The 18,989-nt window shown below is 46.4% G+C and overlaps 1 protein-coding gene across 1 annotated transcript in view; it reads left to right on the top strand.

The window, feature by feature from the left end:
- Positions 1-18,989, top strand: part of LOC311229130 (uncharacterized protein) — a 121,654-nt gene that overhangs the window by 12,053 nt on the left and 90,612 nt on the right. The window contains exons 4-9 of the mRNA XM_084315153.1: positions 418-720; positions 3,708-4,010; positions 5,448-5,750; positions 7,199-7,501; positions 13,381-13,683; positions 15,075-15,377. Of these exons, the coding sequence (XP_084171279.1) occupies positions 418-720; positions 3,708-4,010; positions 5,448-5,750; positions 7,199-7,501; positions 13,381-13,683; positions 15,075-15,377 (1,818 nt within the window). The remainder of the gene's footprint in view (positions 1-417; positions 721-3,707; positions 4,011-5,447; positions 5,751-7,198; positions 7,502-13,380; positions 13,684-15,074; positions 15,378-18,989) is intronic.

The following is an 18,989-nucleotide window of genomic DNA, read 5'->3' as shown; positions in this document are numbered from 1 at the left end:
GGTCAACAGACCGATGTCTATAACCAGGTATAGTGGGACAACGGTTGTAATTAAAACGGATTATTGACTGTATGAGGTCCAAGTTCAGGGATTTGGTAGATATTATAAACCTATTATAAACCTCACCATTTGCTACAAGGCTATCCTGTACAGCTAATGACATTACCATAGATCTAAATTACCATATATGTACATCTATAGATGTAAATTACCATAGATGTAATTACCATATATGTACATTACGATAAATACTCTCTCTCCATCCCCCTCTCCATCCCCCCCTCTCTCCCCCCTCTCTCTCCTCCCCCCTCTCTCTCTCTCCCCCCTCTCTCTCTCTCTCTCTCTCTCTCTCTCTCTCTCTCTCTCTCTCTCTCTCTCTCTCTCTCTCTCTCTCTCTCTCTCTCTCTCTCTCTCTAGCTCCCTGTGCACCTGTGAACGTGAACGTGATGGGGAACCTGACTGTGGAAGTGAACGTGATGGGGAACCTGACGGTCAGTCAGTGCATTACAGGCTCAGCTCTGGTCAGCTGGAGCAGATCCACAGGAGTCACATCCTACAGCGTCCAGGCGACCAGTGACGGTGGAGACACCTCCTCCTGCAGCGACACCGACACGTCCTGTTCCCTTAGCAACCTGGTCTGTGGACAGAATTACACTGTGATCGTCATAGCGATGAATAGCGGCTGTCGCGGGCCCGCCAGTGTCCTCCCGTTCATCACAGGTGAGGGCAGCCTACTGCTCCACACTGAGACACACTCGGTCTTTATACCTGGGTCACTGTACATATTAATACTGCAACTCTTTACATACATCCCATTAGCACTAGGGGTGTAACGATGCGACCTCACAACGATTCGATTCGATTACCATTATTCAGGCAACGATTCAATGCATCATGAAATCTCTTCATTTGACCACGATTCGATACATTTTCTATACATTTTCTATACATTTTCTATACATTTTCTATACATTTTCTATCAGTTAATTCCCCAAAAAATTTTGAATACACAAATGTGGCTGGGGAACTGATTCACTCAGCATGAATGGACTATAGGTCAATAAAAACAATACACAAAAAAAACATGTGCACTGCACGCATCATGCCAGCTAGCAAGCTAGCTAGCTACACGGCACGGCCCGCTAATACCACGATAGCTAACTAACGTTACCGTTACAAGCTCAAAAACCTTATAACTACTACTGTCGTGTCCGTAAGTTCCCTGGCAGAATACTTAGTTTGTGAGGACAAAAGTATACAAAGAGGAGAGAACGCCCTACCCAAAGCTGTAAAGGAATGTGGATCACTACCCACTTTCAAAACCTCTCTCAAGAGACACCTACGGGAGACTGCAATTCAACACTGGCCCCTGTAAATATCCTAACCCAACCCCCTCCAATGTACAGTCATTTACCTAGTATGGTTTTGTCAATAGTCCAATGTACAATTTTGTTTGTTTGTACAGAGTCTCCCCCCCCTCAATGTACAGTTTTGCTTGTTTATACAGTGTGCCCCCCCCCCCCCCCCCCCCCCAACCACCTCCAATGTAAATTACCCAGTATGGTTGTCAATATCCCAGTGTACCCAACCCCCCCACCCAACCTCCTCCAATGTACAGTTTCTACGTCAAATGTATATACTCCCTTTTCTTGACTCCTTCTGTATCACAAACAGTACTGTATTTGCAAATCTGGTATGTCATAAATGTATAGATGTAGCAGTACTGACTATCTGTATGTCATGTATGTCATATATGTCCTGATGAATTGAAAATGGGGGACCCTGGTGGAAACAAGACGAAAGTCTTTCTCTGGTCTGCATCCCCTTAACAATTGTGTGTATTGAGCTGTACTGTATTGTACCCATTCTGCAATCTGTTAATAAAGTTTTCAATCAATCAATCAATCAACCATTTTAAATCGGGGCATGTGGAGGAGTTTCTCTGTTTCTCTCTCTCTCTCTCTCTCTCTCTCTCTAGCTCCCTGTGCACCTGTGAACGTGAACGTGATGAGGAACCTGACTGTGGACCTGAACGTGATGGGGAACCTGACGGTCAGTCAGTGCATTACAGGCTCAGCTCTGGTCAGCTGGAGCAGGTCCACAGGAGTCACATCCTACAGCGTCCAGGCGACCAGTGACGGTGGAGACACCTCCTCCTGCAGCGACACCGACACGTCCTGTTCCCTTAGCAACCTGGTCTGTGACAGAATTACACTGTGATCGTCATAGCGATGAATAGCGGCTGTCGCGGGCCCGCCAGTGTCCTCCCGTTCATCACAGGTGAGGGCAGCCTACTGCTCCACACTGAGACACACTCGGTCTTTATACCTGGGTCACTGTACATATTAATACTGCAACTCTTTACATACATCCCATTAGCACTAGGGGTGTAACGATTCGACCTCACAACGATTCAATTCGATTACCATTATTCAGGCAACGATTCAATGCATCATGAAATCTCTTCATTTGACCACGATTCGATACATTTTCGATACATTTTCTATACATTTTCTATCAGTTAATTCCCCAAAAAATGTTGAATACACAAATGTGGCTGGGGGAACTGATTCACTCAGCATGAATGGACTATAGGTCATAAAAACAATACACAAAAAAAAACATGTGCACTGCACGCATCATGCCAGCTAGCAGCAGCTAGCTAGCTACACGGCACGGCCCGCTAATACCACGATAGCTAACTAACGTTACCGTTACAAGCTCAAAAACCTTATAACTACTACTGTCGTGTCCATAAGTTCCCTGGCAGAATACTTAGTTGTGAGGACAAAAGTATACAAAGAGGAGAGAACCATTTTAAATCGGGGCATGTGGAGGAGTTTCGGGAATGGCTAGCAAGCTAGCTAGCTACTAACGTTATATAAAGAACAATAACGTTATAAACTATACACAATATGTACAACGAAACAATGATTTATATTAGTATTTACAGTGATTTGATATGCAGCGAAATAACGTTATACGATTTAAATTATAAATACAAATATTTTTTTTCTAAAAATGGTGGTTGGTAAAAACAGATACTAGCAACAGATTCAGGGTCAGTTATTTTCCCATTGTACGCTTATGGAATGTAAGGGAAATGTGATCCTAGGTCTGCGATTAAAGCCAGGAGGCTACGCGGAGCTAATGATGCTAATGATGGAGCATCGCCGTCGGTTGTGTGATAGTAAAGGGTTGACCTTCTGTCGTGTGGCAGTGAAAGGGTTAAAAAGCCCAATGTTAATGTTTTTATCGGGTTGAGTACTCACGTTAGCCGGTCTGGCTAGACTAGCCAGCACACTGTGGTCAACAGACCGATGTCTATAACCAGGTATAGTGGGACAACGGTTTGTAATTAAAACGGATATTATTGACTGTATGAGGTCCAAGTTCAGGGATTTGGTAGATATATTATAAACCTATTATAAACCTCACCATTTGCTACAAGGCTATCCTGTACAGCTAATGACATTACCATAGATCTAAATTACCATATATGTACATTCCTATAGATGTAAATTACCATAGATGTAAATTACCATATATGTACCTTACGATAAATACTCTCTCTCCATGCCCCTCTCCATCCCCCCCTCTCTCTCTCCCTCCTCTCTCTCTCTCCCCCCCCCTCCTCTCTCTCTCTCTCTCTCCTATCTCTCTCTCTCTCTCTCTCTCTCTCTCTCACTCTCTCTCTCTCTCTCTAGCTCCCTGTGCACCTGTGAACGTGAACGTGATGGGGAACCTGACTGTGGAAGTGAACGTGATGGGGAACCTGATGGTCAGTCAGTGCATTACAGGCTCAGCTCTGGTCAGCTGGAGCAGGTCCACAGGAGTCACATCCTACAGCGTCCAGGCGACCAGTGACGGTGGAGACACCTCCTCCTGCAGCGACACCGACACGTCCTGTTCCCTTAGCAACCTGGTCTGTGGACAGAATTACACTGTGATCGTCATAGCGATGAATAGCGGCTGTCGCGGGCCCGCCAGTGTCCTCCCGTTCATCACAGGTGAGGGCAGCCTACTGCTCCACACTGAGACACACTCGGTCTTTATACCTGGGTCACTGTACATATTAATACTGCAACTCTTTACATACATCCCATTAGCACTAGGGTGTAACGATGCGACCTCACAACGATTCGATTCGATTACCATTATTCAGGCAACGATTCAATGCATCATGAAATCTCTTCATTTGACCACGATTCGATACATTTTCGATACATTTTCTATAAATTTTCTATCAGTTTAATTCCCCAAAAAATGTTGAATACACAAATGTGGCTGGGGGAACTGATTCACTCAGCATGAATGGACTATAGGTCAATAAAAACAATACACAAAAAAAACATGTGCACTGCACGCATCATGCCAGCTAGCAAGCTAGCTAGCCACACGGCACGGCCCGCTAATACCACGATAGCTAACTAACGTTACCGTTACAAGCTCAAAAACCTTATAACTACTACTGTCGTGTCCATAAGTTCCCTGGCAGAATACTTAGTTTGTGAGGACAAAAGTATACAAAGAGGAGAGAAGCATTTTAAATCGGGGCATGTGGAGGAGTTTCGGGAATGGCTAGCAAGCTAGCTAGCTACTAACGTTATATAAAGAACAATAACGTTATAAACTATACACAATATGTACAACGAAACAATGATTTATATTAGTATTTACAGTGATTTGATATGCAGCGAAATAACGTTATACGATTTAAATTATAAATACAAATATTTTTTTTCTAAAAATGTGGTTGGTAAAACAGATACTAGCAACAGATTCAGGGTCAGTTATTTTCCCATTGTACGCTTATGGAATGTAAGGGAAATGTGATCCTAGGTCTGCGATTAAAGCCAGGAGGCTACGCGGAGCTAATGATGCTAATGATGGAGCATCGCCGTCGGTTGTGTGATAGTAAAGGGTTAACCTTCTGTCGTGTGGCAGTGAAAGGGTTAAAAAGCCCAATGTTAATGTTTTATCGGGTTGAGTACTCACGTTAGCCGGTCTGGCTAGACTAGCCAGCACACTGTGGTCAACAGACCGATGTCTATAACCAGGTATAGTGGGACAACGGTTTGTAATTAAAACGGGATATTATTGACTGTATGAGGTCCAAGTTCAGGGATTTGGTAGATATATAAAAAACCTATTATAAACCTCACCATTTGCTACAAGGCTATCCTGTACAGCTAATGACATTACCATAGATCTAAATTACCATATATGTACTTCCTATGATGTAAATTACCATAGATGTAAATTACCATATATGTACATTACGATAAATACTCTCTCTCCATCCCCCTCTCCATCCCCCCTCTCTCTCTCTCTCTCTCTCTCTCTCTCTCTCTCTCTCTCTCTCTCTCTCTCTCTCTCTCTCTCTCTCTCTCTCTCTCTCTCTCTCTCTCTCTCTCTCTCTCTCTCTCTCCTCTCTCTCTCTCTAGCTCCCTGTGCACCTGTGAACGTGAACGTGATGGGGAACCTGACTGTGGACGTGAACGTGATGGGGAACCTGACGGTCAGTCAGTGCATTACAGGCTCAGCTCTGGTCAGCTGGAGCAGGTCCACAGGAGTCACATCCTACAGCGTCCAGGCGACCAGTGACGGTGGAGACACCTCCTCCTGCAGCGACACCGACACGTCCTGTTCCCTTAGCAACCTGGTCTGTGGACAGAATTACACTGTGATCGTCATAGCGATTAATAGCGGCTGTCGCGGGCCCGCCAGTGTCCTCCCGTTCATCACAGGTGAGGGCAGCCTACTGCTCCACACTGAGACACACTCGGTCTTTATACCTGGGTCACTGTACATATTAATACTGCAACTCTTTACATACATCCCATTAGCACTAGGGGTGTAACGATGCGACCTCACAATGATTCGATTCGATTACCATTATTCAGGCAACGATTCAATGCATCATGAAATCTCTTCATTTGACCACGATTCGATACATTTTCGATACATTTTCTATACATTTTCTATCAGTTAATTCCCCAAAAAATGTTGAATACACAAATGTGGCTGGGGGAACTGATTCACTCAGCATGAATGGACTATAGGTCAATAAAAACAATACACAAAAAAAAACATGTGCACTGCACGCATCATGCCAGCTAGCAAGCTAGCTAGCTACACGGCACGGCCTGCTAATACCACGATAGCTAACTAACGTTACCGTTACAAGCTCAAAAACCTTATAACTACTACTGTCGTGTCCATAAGTTCCCTGGCAGAATACTTAGTTTGTGAGGACAAAAGTATACAAAGAGGAGAGAACCATTTTAAATCGGGGCATGTGGAGGAGTTTCGGGAATGGCTAGCAAGCTAGCTAGCTACTAACGTTATATAAAGAACAATAACGTTATAAACTATACACAATATGTACAACGAAACAATGATTTATATTAGTATTTACAGTGATTTGATATGCAGCGAAATAACGTTATACGATTTAAATTATAAATACAAATATTTTTTTTCTAAAAATGGTGGTTGGTAAAAACAGATACTAGCAACAGATTCAGGGTCAGTTATTTTCCCATTGTACGCTTATGGAATGTAAGGGAAATGTGATCCTAGGTCTGCGATTAAAGCCAGGAGGCTACGCGGAGCTAATGATGCTAATGATGGAGCATCACCGTCGGTTGTGTGATAGTAAAGGGTTAACCTTCTGTCGTGTGGCAGTGAAAGGGTTAAAAAGCCCAATGTTAATGTTTTTATCGGGTTGAGTACTCACGTTAGCCGGTCTGGCTAGACTAGCCAGCACACTGTGGTCAACAGACCGATGTCTATAACCAGGTATAGTGGGACAACGGTTTGTAATTAAAACGGGATATTATTGACTGTATGAGGTCCAAGTTCAGGGATTTGGTAGATATATTATAAACCTATTATAAACCTCACCATTTGCTACAAGGCTATCCTGTACAGCTAATGACATTACCATAGATCTAAATTACCATATATGTACATTCCTATAGATGTAAATTACCATAGATGTAAATTACCATATATGTACATTACGATAAATACTCTCTCTCCATCCCCCTCTCCATCCCCCCCTCTCTCTCTCCCTCTCTCTCTCTCCCCCCCCCCCCCCCTCTCTCTCTCCCCCTCTCTCTCTCCCCCTCTCTCTCTCTCTCTCTCTCTCTCTCTCTCTCTCTCTCTCTCTCCTCTCTCTCTCTCTCTCTAGCTCCCTGTGCACCTGTGAACGTGAACGTGATGGGGAACCTGACTGTGGAAGTGAACGTGATGGGGAACCTGACGGTCAGTCAGTGCATTACAGGCTCAGCTCTGGTCAGCTGGAGCAGGTCCACAGGAGTCACATCCTACAGCGTCCAGGCGACCAGTGACGGTGGAGACACCTCCTCCTGCAGCGACACCGACACGTCCTGTTCCCTTAGCAACCTGGTCTGTGGACAGAATTACACTGTGATCGTCATAGCGATGAATAGCGGCTGTCGCGGGCCCGCCAGTGTCCTCCCGTTCATCACAGGTGAGGGCAGCCTACTGCTCCACACTGAGACACACTCCGTCTTTATACCTGGGTCACTGTACATATTAATACTGCAACTCTTTACATACATCCCATTAGCACTAGGGGTGTAACGATGCAACCTCACAACGATTCGATTCGATTACCATTATTCAGGCAACGATTCAATGCATCATGAAATCTCTTCATTTTACCATGATTCGATTCGATTAATTTTTGCTACATTTTCTATTAATTTTCTATCAGTTAATTCCCCAAAAAAATTTGAATACACAAATGTGGCTGGGGGAACTGATTCACTCAGCATGAATGGACTATAGGTCAATAAAAACAATACACAAAAAAAACATGTGCACTGCACGCATCATGCCAGCTAGCAAGCTAGCTAGCTACACGGCACGGCCCGCTGATACCACGATAGCTAACTAACGTTACCGTTACAAGCTCAAAAACCTTATAACTACTACTGTCGTGTCCATAAGTTCCCTGGCAGAATACTTTGTTTGTGAGGACAAAAGTATACAAAGAGGAGAGAACCATTTTAAATCAGGGCATGTGGAGGAGTTTCGGGAATGGCTAGCAAGCTAGCTAGCTACTAACGTTATATAAAAAACAATAACGTTATAAACTATACACAATATGTACAACGAAACAATGATTTATATGAGTATTTACAGTGATTTGATATGCAGCGAAATAACGTTATACGATTTAAATTATAAATACAAATGTTTTTTCAAAAAATTGTGGTTGGTGAAACAGATACTAGCAACAGATTCATGGTCAGTTATTTTCCCATTGTACGCTCATGGAATGTAAGGGAAATGTGATCCTAGGTCTGCGACTAAAGCCAGGAGGCTACGCGGAGCTAATGATGCTAATGATGGAGCATCGCCGTCGGTTGTGTGATAGTAAAGGGTTAACCTTCTGTCGTGTGGCAGTGAAAGGGTTAAAAAGCCCAATGTTAATGTTTTTATCGGGTTGAGTACTCACGTTAGCCGGTCTGGCTAGACTAGCCAGCACACTGTGGTCAACAGACGATGTCTATAACCAGGTATAGTGGTATTATGTTGAGACAATGAACACACGACCGTGTGGTTTCATTACTTTATTCGACTGACTCTTAGGTTACAAACACAGCCCTACCTCGAGCGCTAACCACGCCCGTCTATTAAAGGCACAGTAGCCTACAATGTAACTGCTAGTATGTCACAACCTATACGTAGCATAACAGGACATAACATTTTCCCCCCCCTTCCCTCTTGCAACAGCAATAGAACATTCCAGTCCATGAACAGAAACTGAACACTTCAGTCCACCAACCCGTGGCATTTACCCAGTAACATAGTCCCCATGCCAAGCGGGTGGAGCCCTCACCCTCTGAGGGCGAGCAGGCTGGGGAGCAGGGTCTGGTGGTTGTGGTGGGTTAGTTGCTTCCAAGCGGGGCTGCCAACTGCGGGTTGCAGCTTGGCTCATGGATGATGCAGGCAGTGTCGGGGCACCCACCTTATGCAGGCGGTTTGAGTGCCAGCGAGAACCATCATCTAGTCTGTAGGTGGCCGGACCCAGTTGACGGGTCACTCGGAGGGGTGCTGACCAGTATGAGCTCAGCTTGTTCTTGCGGTTGGCGTGTTTAATCCTGACCCAATCCCCTGCTGACATAGTGGGAGTCTGTACTCTGTGAGAGGCATCATACCTCCGTTTCATCTGAGCCTGTGAGCTTTGAACCTGATCTCTGGCCTTCTCGAGCCCAGGGCTCTCGCATGCAGGGGCCGGTTCAGCTCTCAAGCAGTCTAGTGGTTGTTTTCATTTCTCGCCCAATCATGAGCAGAGCCGGAGAGACCCCTGTGGTGGAGTGCTTGGATGCCCGGATGGTCAGGAGAGTTTGGGTGAGTGCAGCGCTGAAGGTTTTCCCCTCCTCCAGGCAGGCTCTGATTCCATTCTTCAGAGATTTGTTTAGGCGTTCAACGCCGCCGTTACTTTCAGGATGGTAGACCGACGTCCTGATGTGCCTGATGGACCTCAGTGACAGGAACTCAGAGAACTCTGCCGAGATGAATTGAGGCCCATTGTCTGTGGTGACGACACTGGGCAGGCCCCAGCGCCCAAACAGCTTGACGAGGTTGTCGGTGATGCTCTGTGTGGTGATGGAGCTGAGTTCGATGGCCTCTGGCCACTTCGAGTGTAGGTCGTGCACGACCATCAGGTAGCGGGCATGTGCCGGGGCCCCATGAAGCTCTCCGCATAGGTCAACCTGAATGTGCTCCCACGGCGCGGATGGCCACGGGGTCGGGGTGAGGGGTGCTGTAGCCGGCTGGCCCGTTTTCCCACTCAGCAGGCAGCAGGTACAGTTGCGCACCAGCTCCTCTACGTCGCCGTCTATGTGAGGCCACCACACTGTGTCTCTGCAGCGTTGTTTCAACTTAACCACCCCCAGGTGGCCGTCGTGCGCCATGTGCAATACCCTGGCCCTCAGCGCCTCTGGTATAATAGCGCGGTGACCGCGGGCGAGGCACACCTCCCCCCAGCAGGAGAGCTCGTCGCGGACTCGGCGGTAGGGGAGCAGTCTGTCCTCCACCGTGGCTGGCCAGCCGTCCTGGATATAGGCACGGAGATTTGTAAATGTCTCATCTTCAGCCGCAGCCTGCTGCAGCTCAGCCAGCGTGACTACTGCGCTGAGCGGTCCATGCAGCATGTGGACCCAGTCCACGTCGTCCTCCTGTTCAGGACTCGCCTCACCCGCCTCTTTTGTCGTAGAGACGGCTCTTGAAAGAAGGTCAGCTACCGTGTTAGAGCGCCCCGGCATAAACTCGAGTCCGAAGTTGTACTGATTCAGCCTATCAGCCCACCTCAGTAGCCTCATAGGCTTGTGCCCCGCCCCTCGGGTCGCCAGCAGCGCTGTCAGAGACTGATGATCTGTGCGAATGGTGAACGCCCTGCCATACAGGTAGACATGCCAGCGTTCGCAGGCCCACAGACAGGCGAGGGCCTCCCTTTCCCCCACAGAGTATTTCTGCTCGGCTGGTGTGAGGGCCCGAGAGGCAAAAGCCACTGGACGCTCTACCCCTCCATAAACCTGGGATAGCACGGCGCCGAGCGCCACCCCAGAGGCGTCACAGGTGACCAAGGTGGTCGCGGTCAGGCTGAAATGCGCCAGTGTTGGCGGGGACGTGAGCTGCCGTTTGATGACGCGCACAGCCTCCCGGCAGGCCGGGGTCCAGTCCCATACCGCATCCTTGCGTAACAGCTGGCGCAGAGGGGCCGTCGAGTCAGAATAGTGTGGCATGAACCGGAGGTAGTAGGCAGCCATGCCCAGAAAAGAAGACAGCTTGGACGGCGACTGCGGGTCCGGCAGGGACAGGATTGCTTCGGTGTGGGACATGATCGGGGTGATACCCTCCCTGGAGAGCCTGAACCCCAGGAACTCGACCTCAGTAGCTCCAAATGTACACTTCTCCGCGTTGAGTGTGACCCCGTTTTGCTTGAAGCGCTGGAAGACCTGCTCCAGGCGAGCGTCGTGGAGTGCAGCGGTGGGCGCATGCACCACCACATCATCCAAGTAGATGCTGACCCCCTGGATGCCAGCCAAAATGAGCGACATTATTTTCTGAAAACAGCTTGGGGCTGATGACAGGCCAAAAGCCATGCGCTTGTACCTGAAAACCCCCACATGTGTGACAAACGCTGTGAGGTCCATACTGCCCGGTGCCAGGGGAACCTGCAGGTAGCCGTGACGTAAATCCATTTTACTGAAAATCGTGGAGCCATGGAAATGGCTAGTCAGCTCCTCCGCTGTGGGGAGGGGATACTTGTCAGGGATGATGGCTTTGTTTACGTCTGTCAGATCGACGCATAGACGCAGTCCGCGCCCCCCCCGTTTCTTGGCTATCACCAGGTTGGACACCCAGGGAGAGGCGTTGATCGGTTCTATGACGTCCTCCTTCACCAGATGACGAATCTCCTCCTCCACCGCATCACGGAGGGCCAAGGGAATGCGCCGCAGCGGCTGAATGACGGGTCGGACAGACGTGTCCACCGAGGGCTGGTGCACAAATCCAGTCATACAGCCCAGGCCTTCGAACAGTGTCGGGTGATGGTCAGGCCAGGACGCGGTGACCTGCAGGACGCGTAGACCCCCAGCGTCGGTCAATGTGAAGTCCAGAGCATGAAACAGGTCTAGCCCCATGATGTTAGCCCCTCTCCGTGTGATGTAGAACTCGGTGTCAGGGATGTGTCTCTTTTTGTACTCCACAGGTAGGCAGGCTACCCCTAAAGTGGTGATCGGGGCGTGGCCATACCCCGACAGGGCGTTTGCTGCTGTAGTCAACGGCACGTGACTGAAGAGCCGGTCATAAGTGGACTTATTCAGGAGCGACACTTTAGCCCCTGTGTCCACGAGGAGTGGTATGGAGGCCCCACCCACACGACATGTGCAATGACTGAATGAGGCCTGTGGGCTTTGTACTGTATTGATGGGAACAGCCCCAGACTGTGCGTGATCAGGAGGAGAGCGACACCAGCGCGCAAAATGGTTAACCCTGTTGCAGTTACGGCAGCGCTTGCCTAGAGCAGGGCAGGACAGGTCCCTGGTTGCATGCTTAGGGGAGCCACAGTTACCACAACGCCTTTGTCCATTCTCCCTCTCCCTCGGCGCCCTGTCTGCCACTCTCTGCACATCGAAGTTGTCACCGTCTGCGCCAGCTGCCTCCTGGGCCACGTTCTGAACTCCGGGTGGAGGTGACGTCACAGGCTCATGCACCGCGCGGGAAAACTTGCGCGCCTCAGAGATAGCTGTCTCCAACTGTTTTCCAATCACTACTGCATCAGCTAGTGTCATGGCGTCCGGCTCTAATAACAGTCTCTCCCTCAGTTGAGCACACAATGTTCTTTCAATCAGCTGGTCGACTATGAGTCCATCCTCCAAGTTCCTAAAATCACAATGCTTGGCTAGCTCCCGCAGGGCAGACACATATTGCGAAACAGTCTCACCAGACCTCTGTGCTCTCTGGCGGAACTCAAACCGGTACATCCGACGGCTTCTTCCCGAGCTAAAATGCGACTTCAGAGCCTCGGTAGCAGTAGAGTACTGATCGTCGGCTAATGTAAGCGTAGCATAAATCCGTTGCCCCTCCTGTCCGAGGCAGTGTCGCAGAAGTGCGCACTTCCTAGCTTCTTCCAGATCCTCCAGTCCCAACACCAATAAATAGTCCTCCAATGACGTTAGCCATCTAACCCATGGAACCGCTGGGTCACCGGGAACAGGTAGAAACGGTGGTGGCGGTGGTAAAACGAAATCAGCCATCCTCGTTCGCCAATTATTATGTTGAGACAATGAACACACGACCGTGTGGTTTCATTACTTTATTCGACTGACTCTTAGGTTACAAACACAGCCCTACCTCGAGCGCTAACCACGCCCGTCTATTAAAGGCACAGTAGCCTACAATGTAACTGCTAGTATGTCACAACCTATACGTAGCATAACAGGACATAACAAGTGGGTCAACGGTTTGTAATTAAAACTGGGATATTATTGACTGTATGAGGTCCAAGTTCGAGATTTGGTAGATATATTATAAACCTATTATAAACCTCACCATTTGCTACAAGGCTATCCTGTACAGCTAATGACATTACCATAGATGTAAATGACCATATATGTACATTCCTATAGATGTAAATTACCATAGATGTAAATGACCATATATGTAAATTACCATATATGTACATTACGATAAATACTCTCTCTCCATCCCCCTCTCTCTCCATCCCTCTCTCTCTTTCTCACTCTCTCTCCATCCCTCTCTCTCTCTCTCTCTCTCTCTCTCTCTCTCTCTCTCTCTCTCTCTCTCTCTCTCTCACTCTCTCTCTCTCTCTAGCTCCCTGTGCACCTGTGAACGTGAACGTGATGAGGAACCTGACTGTGGACCTGAACGTGATGGGGAACCTGACGGTCAGTCAGTGCATTACAGGCTCAGCTCTGGTCAGCTGGAGCAGGTCCACAGGAGTCACATCCTACAGCGTCCAGGCGACCAGTGACGGTGGAGACACCTCCTCCTGCAGCGACACCGACACGTCCTGTTCCCTTAGCAACCTGGTCTGTGGACAGAATTACACTGTGATCGTCATAGCGATGAATAGCGGCTGTCGCGGGCCCGCCAGTGTCCTCCCGTTCATCACAGGTGAGGGCAGCCTACTGCTCCACACTGAGACACACTCCGTCTTTATACCTGGGTCACTGTACATATTAATACTGCAACTGTTTACATACATCCCATTAGCACTAGGGGTGTAACGATGCGACCTCACAACGATTCGATTCGATTACCATTATTCAGGCAACGATTCAATGCATCATGAAATCTCTTCATTTGACCACGATTCGATACATTTTCTATACATTTTCTATACATGTTCTATCAGTTAATTCCCCCAAAAATGTTGAATACACAAATGTGGCTGGGGGAACTGATTCACTCAGCATGAATGGACTATAGGTCAATAAAAACAATACACAAAAAAAAACATGTGCACTGCACGCATCATGCCAGCTAGCAAGCTAGCTAGCTACACGGCACGGCCCACTGATACCACAATAGCTAACTAACGTTACCGTTACAAGCTCAAAAACCTTATAACTACTACTGTCGTGTCCATAAGTTCCCTGGCAGAATACTTTGTTTTATGAGGACAAAAGTATACAAAGAGGAGAGAACCATTTTAAATCTGGGAATGTGGAGGAGTTTCGGGAATGGCTAGCAAGCTAGCTAGCTACTAATGTTATATAAAAAACAATAAGGTTATAAACTATACACAATATGTACAACGAAACAATGATTTATATGAGTATTTACAGTGATTTGATATGCAGCGAAATAACGTTATACGATTTAAATTATAAATACAAATATTTTTTTCTAAAAATGGTGGTTGGTGAAACAGATACTAGCAACAGATTCAGGGTCAGTTATTTTCCCATTGTACGCTTATGGAATGTAAGGGAAATGTGATCCTAGGTCTGCGACTAAAGCCAGGAGGCTACGCGGAGCTAATGATGCTAATGATGGAGCATCGCCGTCGGTTGTGTGATAGTAAAGGGTTAACCTTCTGTCATGTGGCAGTGAAAGGGTTAAAAGCCCAATGTTAATGTTTTTATCGGGTTGAGTACTCACGTTAGCCGGTGTGGCTAGACTAGCCAGCACACTGTGGTCAACAGACCGATGTCTATAACCAGGTATAGTGGGACAACGGTTTGTAATTAAAACTGGGATATTATTGACTGTATGAGGTCCAAGTTCGAGATTTGGTAGATATATTATAAACCTATTATAAACCTCACCATTTGCTACAAGGCTATCCTGTACAGCTAATGACATTACCATAGATGTAAATTACCATATATGTACATTCCGATAAATACTCTCTCTCCATCCCCGTCTCTCTCCATCCCTCTCTCTCTTTATCACTCTCTCTCCATCCCTCTCTCTCTTTCTCTCTCTCTCTCTCTCTCTCTCTCTCTCTCTCTCTCTCTCTCTCTCTCTCTCTCTCTCTCTCACTCTCTCTCTCTCTCTAGCTCCCTGTGCACCTGTGAACGTGAACGTGATGGGGAACCTGACTGTGGAAGTGAACGTGATGGGGAACCTGACGGTCAGTCAGTGCATTACAGGCTCAGCTCTGGTCAGCTGGAGCAGGTCCACAGGAGTCACATCCTACAGCGTCCAGGCGACCAGTGACGGTGGAGACACCTCCTCCTGCAGCGACACCGACACGTCCTGTTCCCTTAGCAACCTGGTCTGTGGACAGAATTACACTGTGATCGTCATAGCGATGAATAGCGGCTGTCGCGGGCCCGCCAGTGTCCTCCCGTTCATCACAGGTGAGGGCAGCCTACTGCTCCACACTGAGACACACTCCGTCTTTATACCTGGGTCACTGTACATATTAATACTGCAACTCTTTACATACATCCCATTAGCACTAGGGGTGTAACGATGCGACCTCACAACGATTCGATTCGATTACCATTATTCAGGCAACGATTCAATGCATCATGAAATCTCTTCATTTTACCACGATTCGATACATTTTCTATTAATTTTCTATCAGTTAATTCCCCAAAAAAATTTGAATACACAAATGTGGCTGGGGGAACTGATTCACTCAGCATTAATGGACTATAAGTCAATAAAAACAATACACAAAAAAAAAACATGTGCACTGCACGCATCATGCCAGCTAGCAAGCTAGCTAGCTACACGGCACGGCCCACTGATACCACGATAGCTAACTAACGTTACCGTTACAAGCTCAAAAACCTTATAACTACTACTGTCGTGTCCATAAGTTCCCTGGCAGAATACTTTGTTTGTGAGGACAAAGGTATACAAAGAGGAGAGAACCATTTTAAATCGGGGCATGTGGAGGAGTTTCGGGAATGGCTAGCAAGCTAGCTAGCTATTAACGTTATATAAAAAACAATAACGTTATAAACTATACACAATATGTACAACGAAACAATGATTTATATGAGTATTTACAGTGATTTGATATGCAGCGAAATAACGTTATACGATTTAAATTATAAATACAAATATTTTTTTCAAAAAATTGTAGTTGGTGAAACAGATACTAGCAACAGATTCAGGGTCAGTTATTGTCCCATTGTACGCTTATGGAATGTAAGGGAAATCTGATCCTAGGTCTGCGACTAAAGCCAGGAGGCTACAGGGAGCTAATGATGCTAATGATGGAGCATCGCCATCGGTTGTGTGATAGTAAAGGGTTAACCTTCTGTCGTGTGGCAGTGAAAGGGTTAAAAGCCCAATGTTAATGTTTTTATCGGGTTGAGTACTCACGTTAGCCGGTCTGGCTAGACTAGCCAGCACACTGTGGTCAACAGACCGATGTCTATAACCAGGTATAGTGGGACAACGTTTTGTAATTAAAACTGGGATATTATTGACTGTATGAGGTCCAAGTTCGAGATTTGGTAGATATATTATAAACCTATTATAAACCTCACCATTTGCTACAAGGCTATCCTGTACAGCTAATGACATTACCATAGATGTAAATTACCATATATGTACATGATAAGTGCTCGCGCAAGCCTCGGTCAGATTGATAACCCAATAACTCATTGGTCCGCATCTCAACATCAAGCAGCGTCCTGCGATGTCTGTGATATCCAGGACTCAATGCGTCCACAAACTGCAGGGGTTAAACCCGACCGACCTGAGCCTACACACGCACCACTCCGTCCTCCCCAGTCATCGGTCGAGTGATTGGAGTTGCGGAGTATTTTTATTTTATTTGCACTGAGAAGGACTTTTCCTATTCAGATGATGTCCATTTCCCTTATCCGGTTACACGTATTATCACTGTATGGCTTTACTTGATAATCACATTTATACAGAACCCACCTTTAGTCTATATACATATATATATTTCTCTCCTTAGGTCTCCGTCTGGATAAAGCCACACTTCTAAAGTTTTTACATCATAAATCAGGAACATTACGGGACCGCGTGGTTGTCGGCTGGTTAAAGGGTCACTTCTAAAGTCTTTACATCATAAATCAGGAAGCAATGGGTAAAGTTACAATGCAAAAAACATTTCCATGCTTACCCGTCGTCTTTCAGTTTTTAGAAGAATGGAAGCAAAAAGGTGTGTTCCAAAAGAAGGTTGTATAGGTTAATGTATAAGATTACATTAAAGGCACAGTTTCATGTTTATAAGTACACAGGTTTCTGCTCACAATATATCAGAATTCAGTCATCTCCACAAAATCTCTCAAAAATCTGCCTCTCGAAGGAGCAACAGTCATTTTTATATTGATCCTGTATCATATTCCGATTGGTCTAAAAACAGTGATGTCACAGGGATGTCATTTCACTAGCAAACCAAAGTACAATACGTAGTAAGGATGGACTCCCCTCCTCCTTTCACTTGCGTTACCTTTAGTTACCTAGTTTTTTAAGTATGAGAAAGTCCCTCCATTTTTCAGAACAAACAAAGGGTTAGCCTGTTAACCATGCGGTACCAGGCAGTACCGGGCGAGGCCATCCATGAGATTTCTTATCAAGACTCCTTAGAGTTTATAGCAGAGAATCTTCAGAGATGCCCTCCTCCAGAAAACAGTTTACACAATATATAGTATTATTCTCTACTGACAGTTAATTTTAAGCATGACATTATGAAACATATAATTAATGCAGCAGAAATGTATACACCTCTTACTCCAACATTTCTGACTGTAAACATTTAACATTTAATTGTTATATAGTTTTAAGATTCTCTCTATCGTTTCAAGACTCTGTATAAGTTTATAACACAGGTGGCGCTTGTTGATTTGTGGCACACATAACGTGTGTCTCCTCTACTCTAAAACTTCACAACCTCCGCCTTTATCTCCCTGGGGCCCCCTCGCTTGCCATGTTATCAGCAAAAAGCAGGCAGGCCAGTAAGTAACAGGTAGTAACAGATGCAGGCAGGCTAGGCCCTCTGTGCGCTTATGGCCTGCTCTCAGAGGCAGAGGCCTCCCCCCCCCTCTTTCTGTTATCCCCTGCACAAACAGAACAGGCAATTCATTCTTTAAGCTGAAGAGGTTAGACTCACACAATCACTGTCTTCCAACCAGAGTTTAGTTTTAAAGTGTATAAAGAATATACAGGTCATATACATCGCTCCAATCCTATATAATAAACATATGTTTAAACCTTTTACATCCCATAATTGACAGACAGAACAGGATGTCATTTAACCAGTGTCATTGTTTGGCTGTGACACTTTACACCCTCTCTGTCATCCTGGTCGGTCATTTTCCATTGTCAATTCCTTCTTCTCTACGCAGAAGCATATAATTGAATAATGAAGCATATAATTACATGTGAAAAATAGGTCTATACGGCTATATTGTTACATAAACAAAAAACAAAAACAAAAAGTAGAACAGAAATCACTGTTCACCCCCCCATATATTCACTGTCCTTTTTTAGAGAACAGGGCTTTGCTTTTTTTTATTATATTTTTACCAACATTTATTTTATTGATAAGGTGTGGTTGTATACTTGGCTGTCTTCCTAGTCTTCTTTGGTCTCTCATACTCCGCCCAGCCTCTGGTTGGTGGTGGTGAAGTACTTGGGACCTCTTGTCGTGACGTCCCGGGTCGAGAGGTCATCAATCTTGGGTCTTGCAGGCTGTGACCCTTTTCACCTCCCCTGACCTCTTGACTGACCACACTCCTGTGCTCGGTGGATGGCTGGACTGGATAAATCTTCAGATCCCTCCACACCTGACGGATTCCGGACCCAGCCTCGATGCGAGACGCGCTCATTTTAGGGTACAAAATCAAATCAACCCTGAAATATTCACAGCTCCTTCCCCAGGTCTCCACGGTGGCCCATGTCTTGCCGGCATGGGGGTCACCTACTCGGGTAACCGTGTAAATCTTCACCCAGGCCGGGATAATTCCGGTCCAGTTGTCTCC

Source organism: Notolepis coatsorum, assembly GCF_963971535.1.
Source record: "Notolepis coatsorum genome assembly, chromosome: 5".
NCBI classification, from domain to species: Eukaryota; Metazoa; Chordata; class Actinopteri; order Aulopiformes; family Paralepididae; genus Notolepis; species Notolepis coatsorum.
Note: the sequence above shows the minus strand (reverse complement) of the source record. Positions and strands in the feature narration are given on the sequence as shown.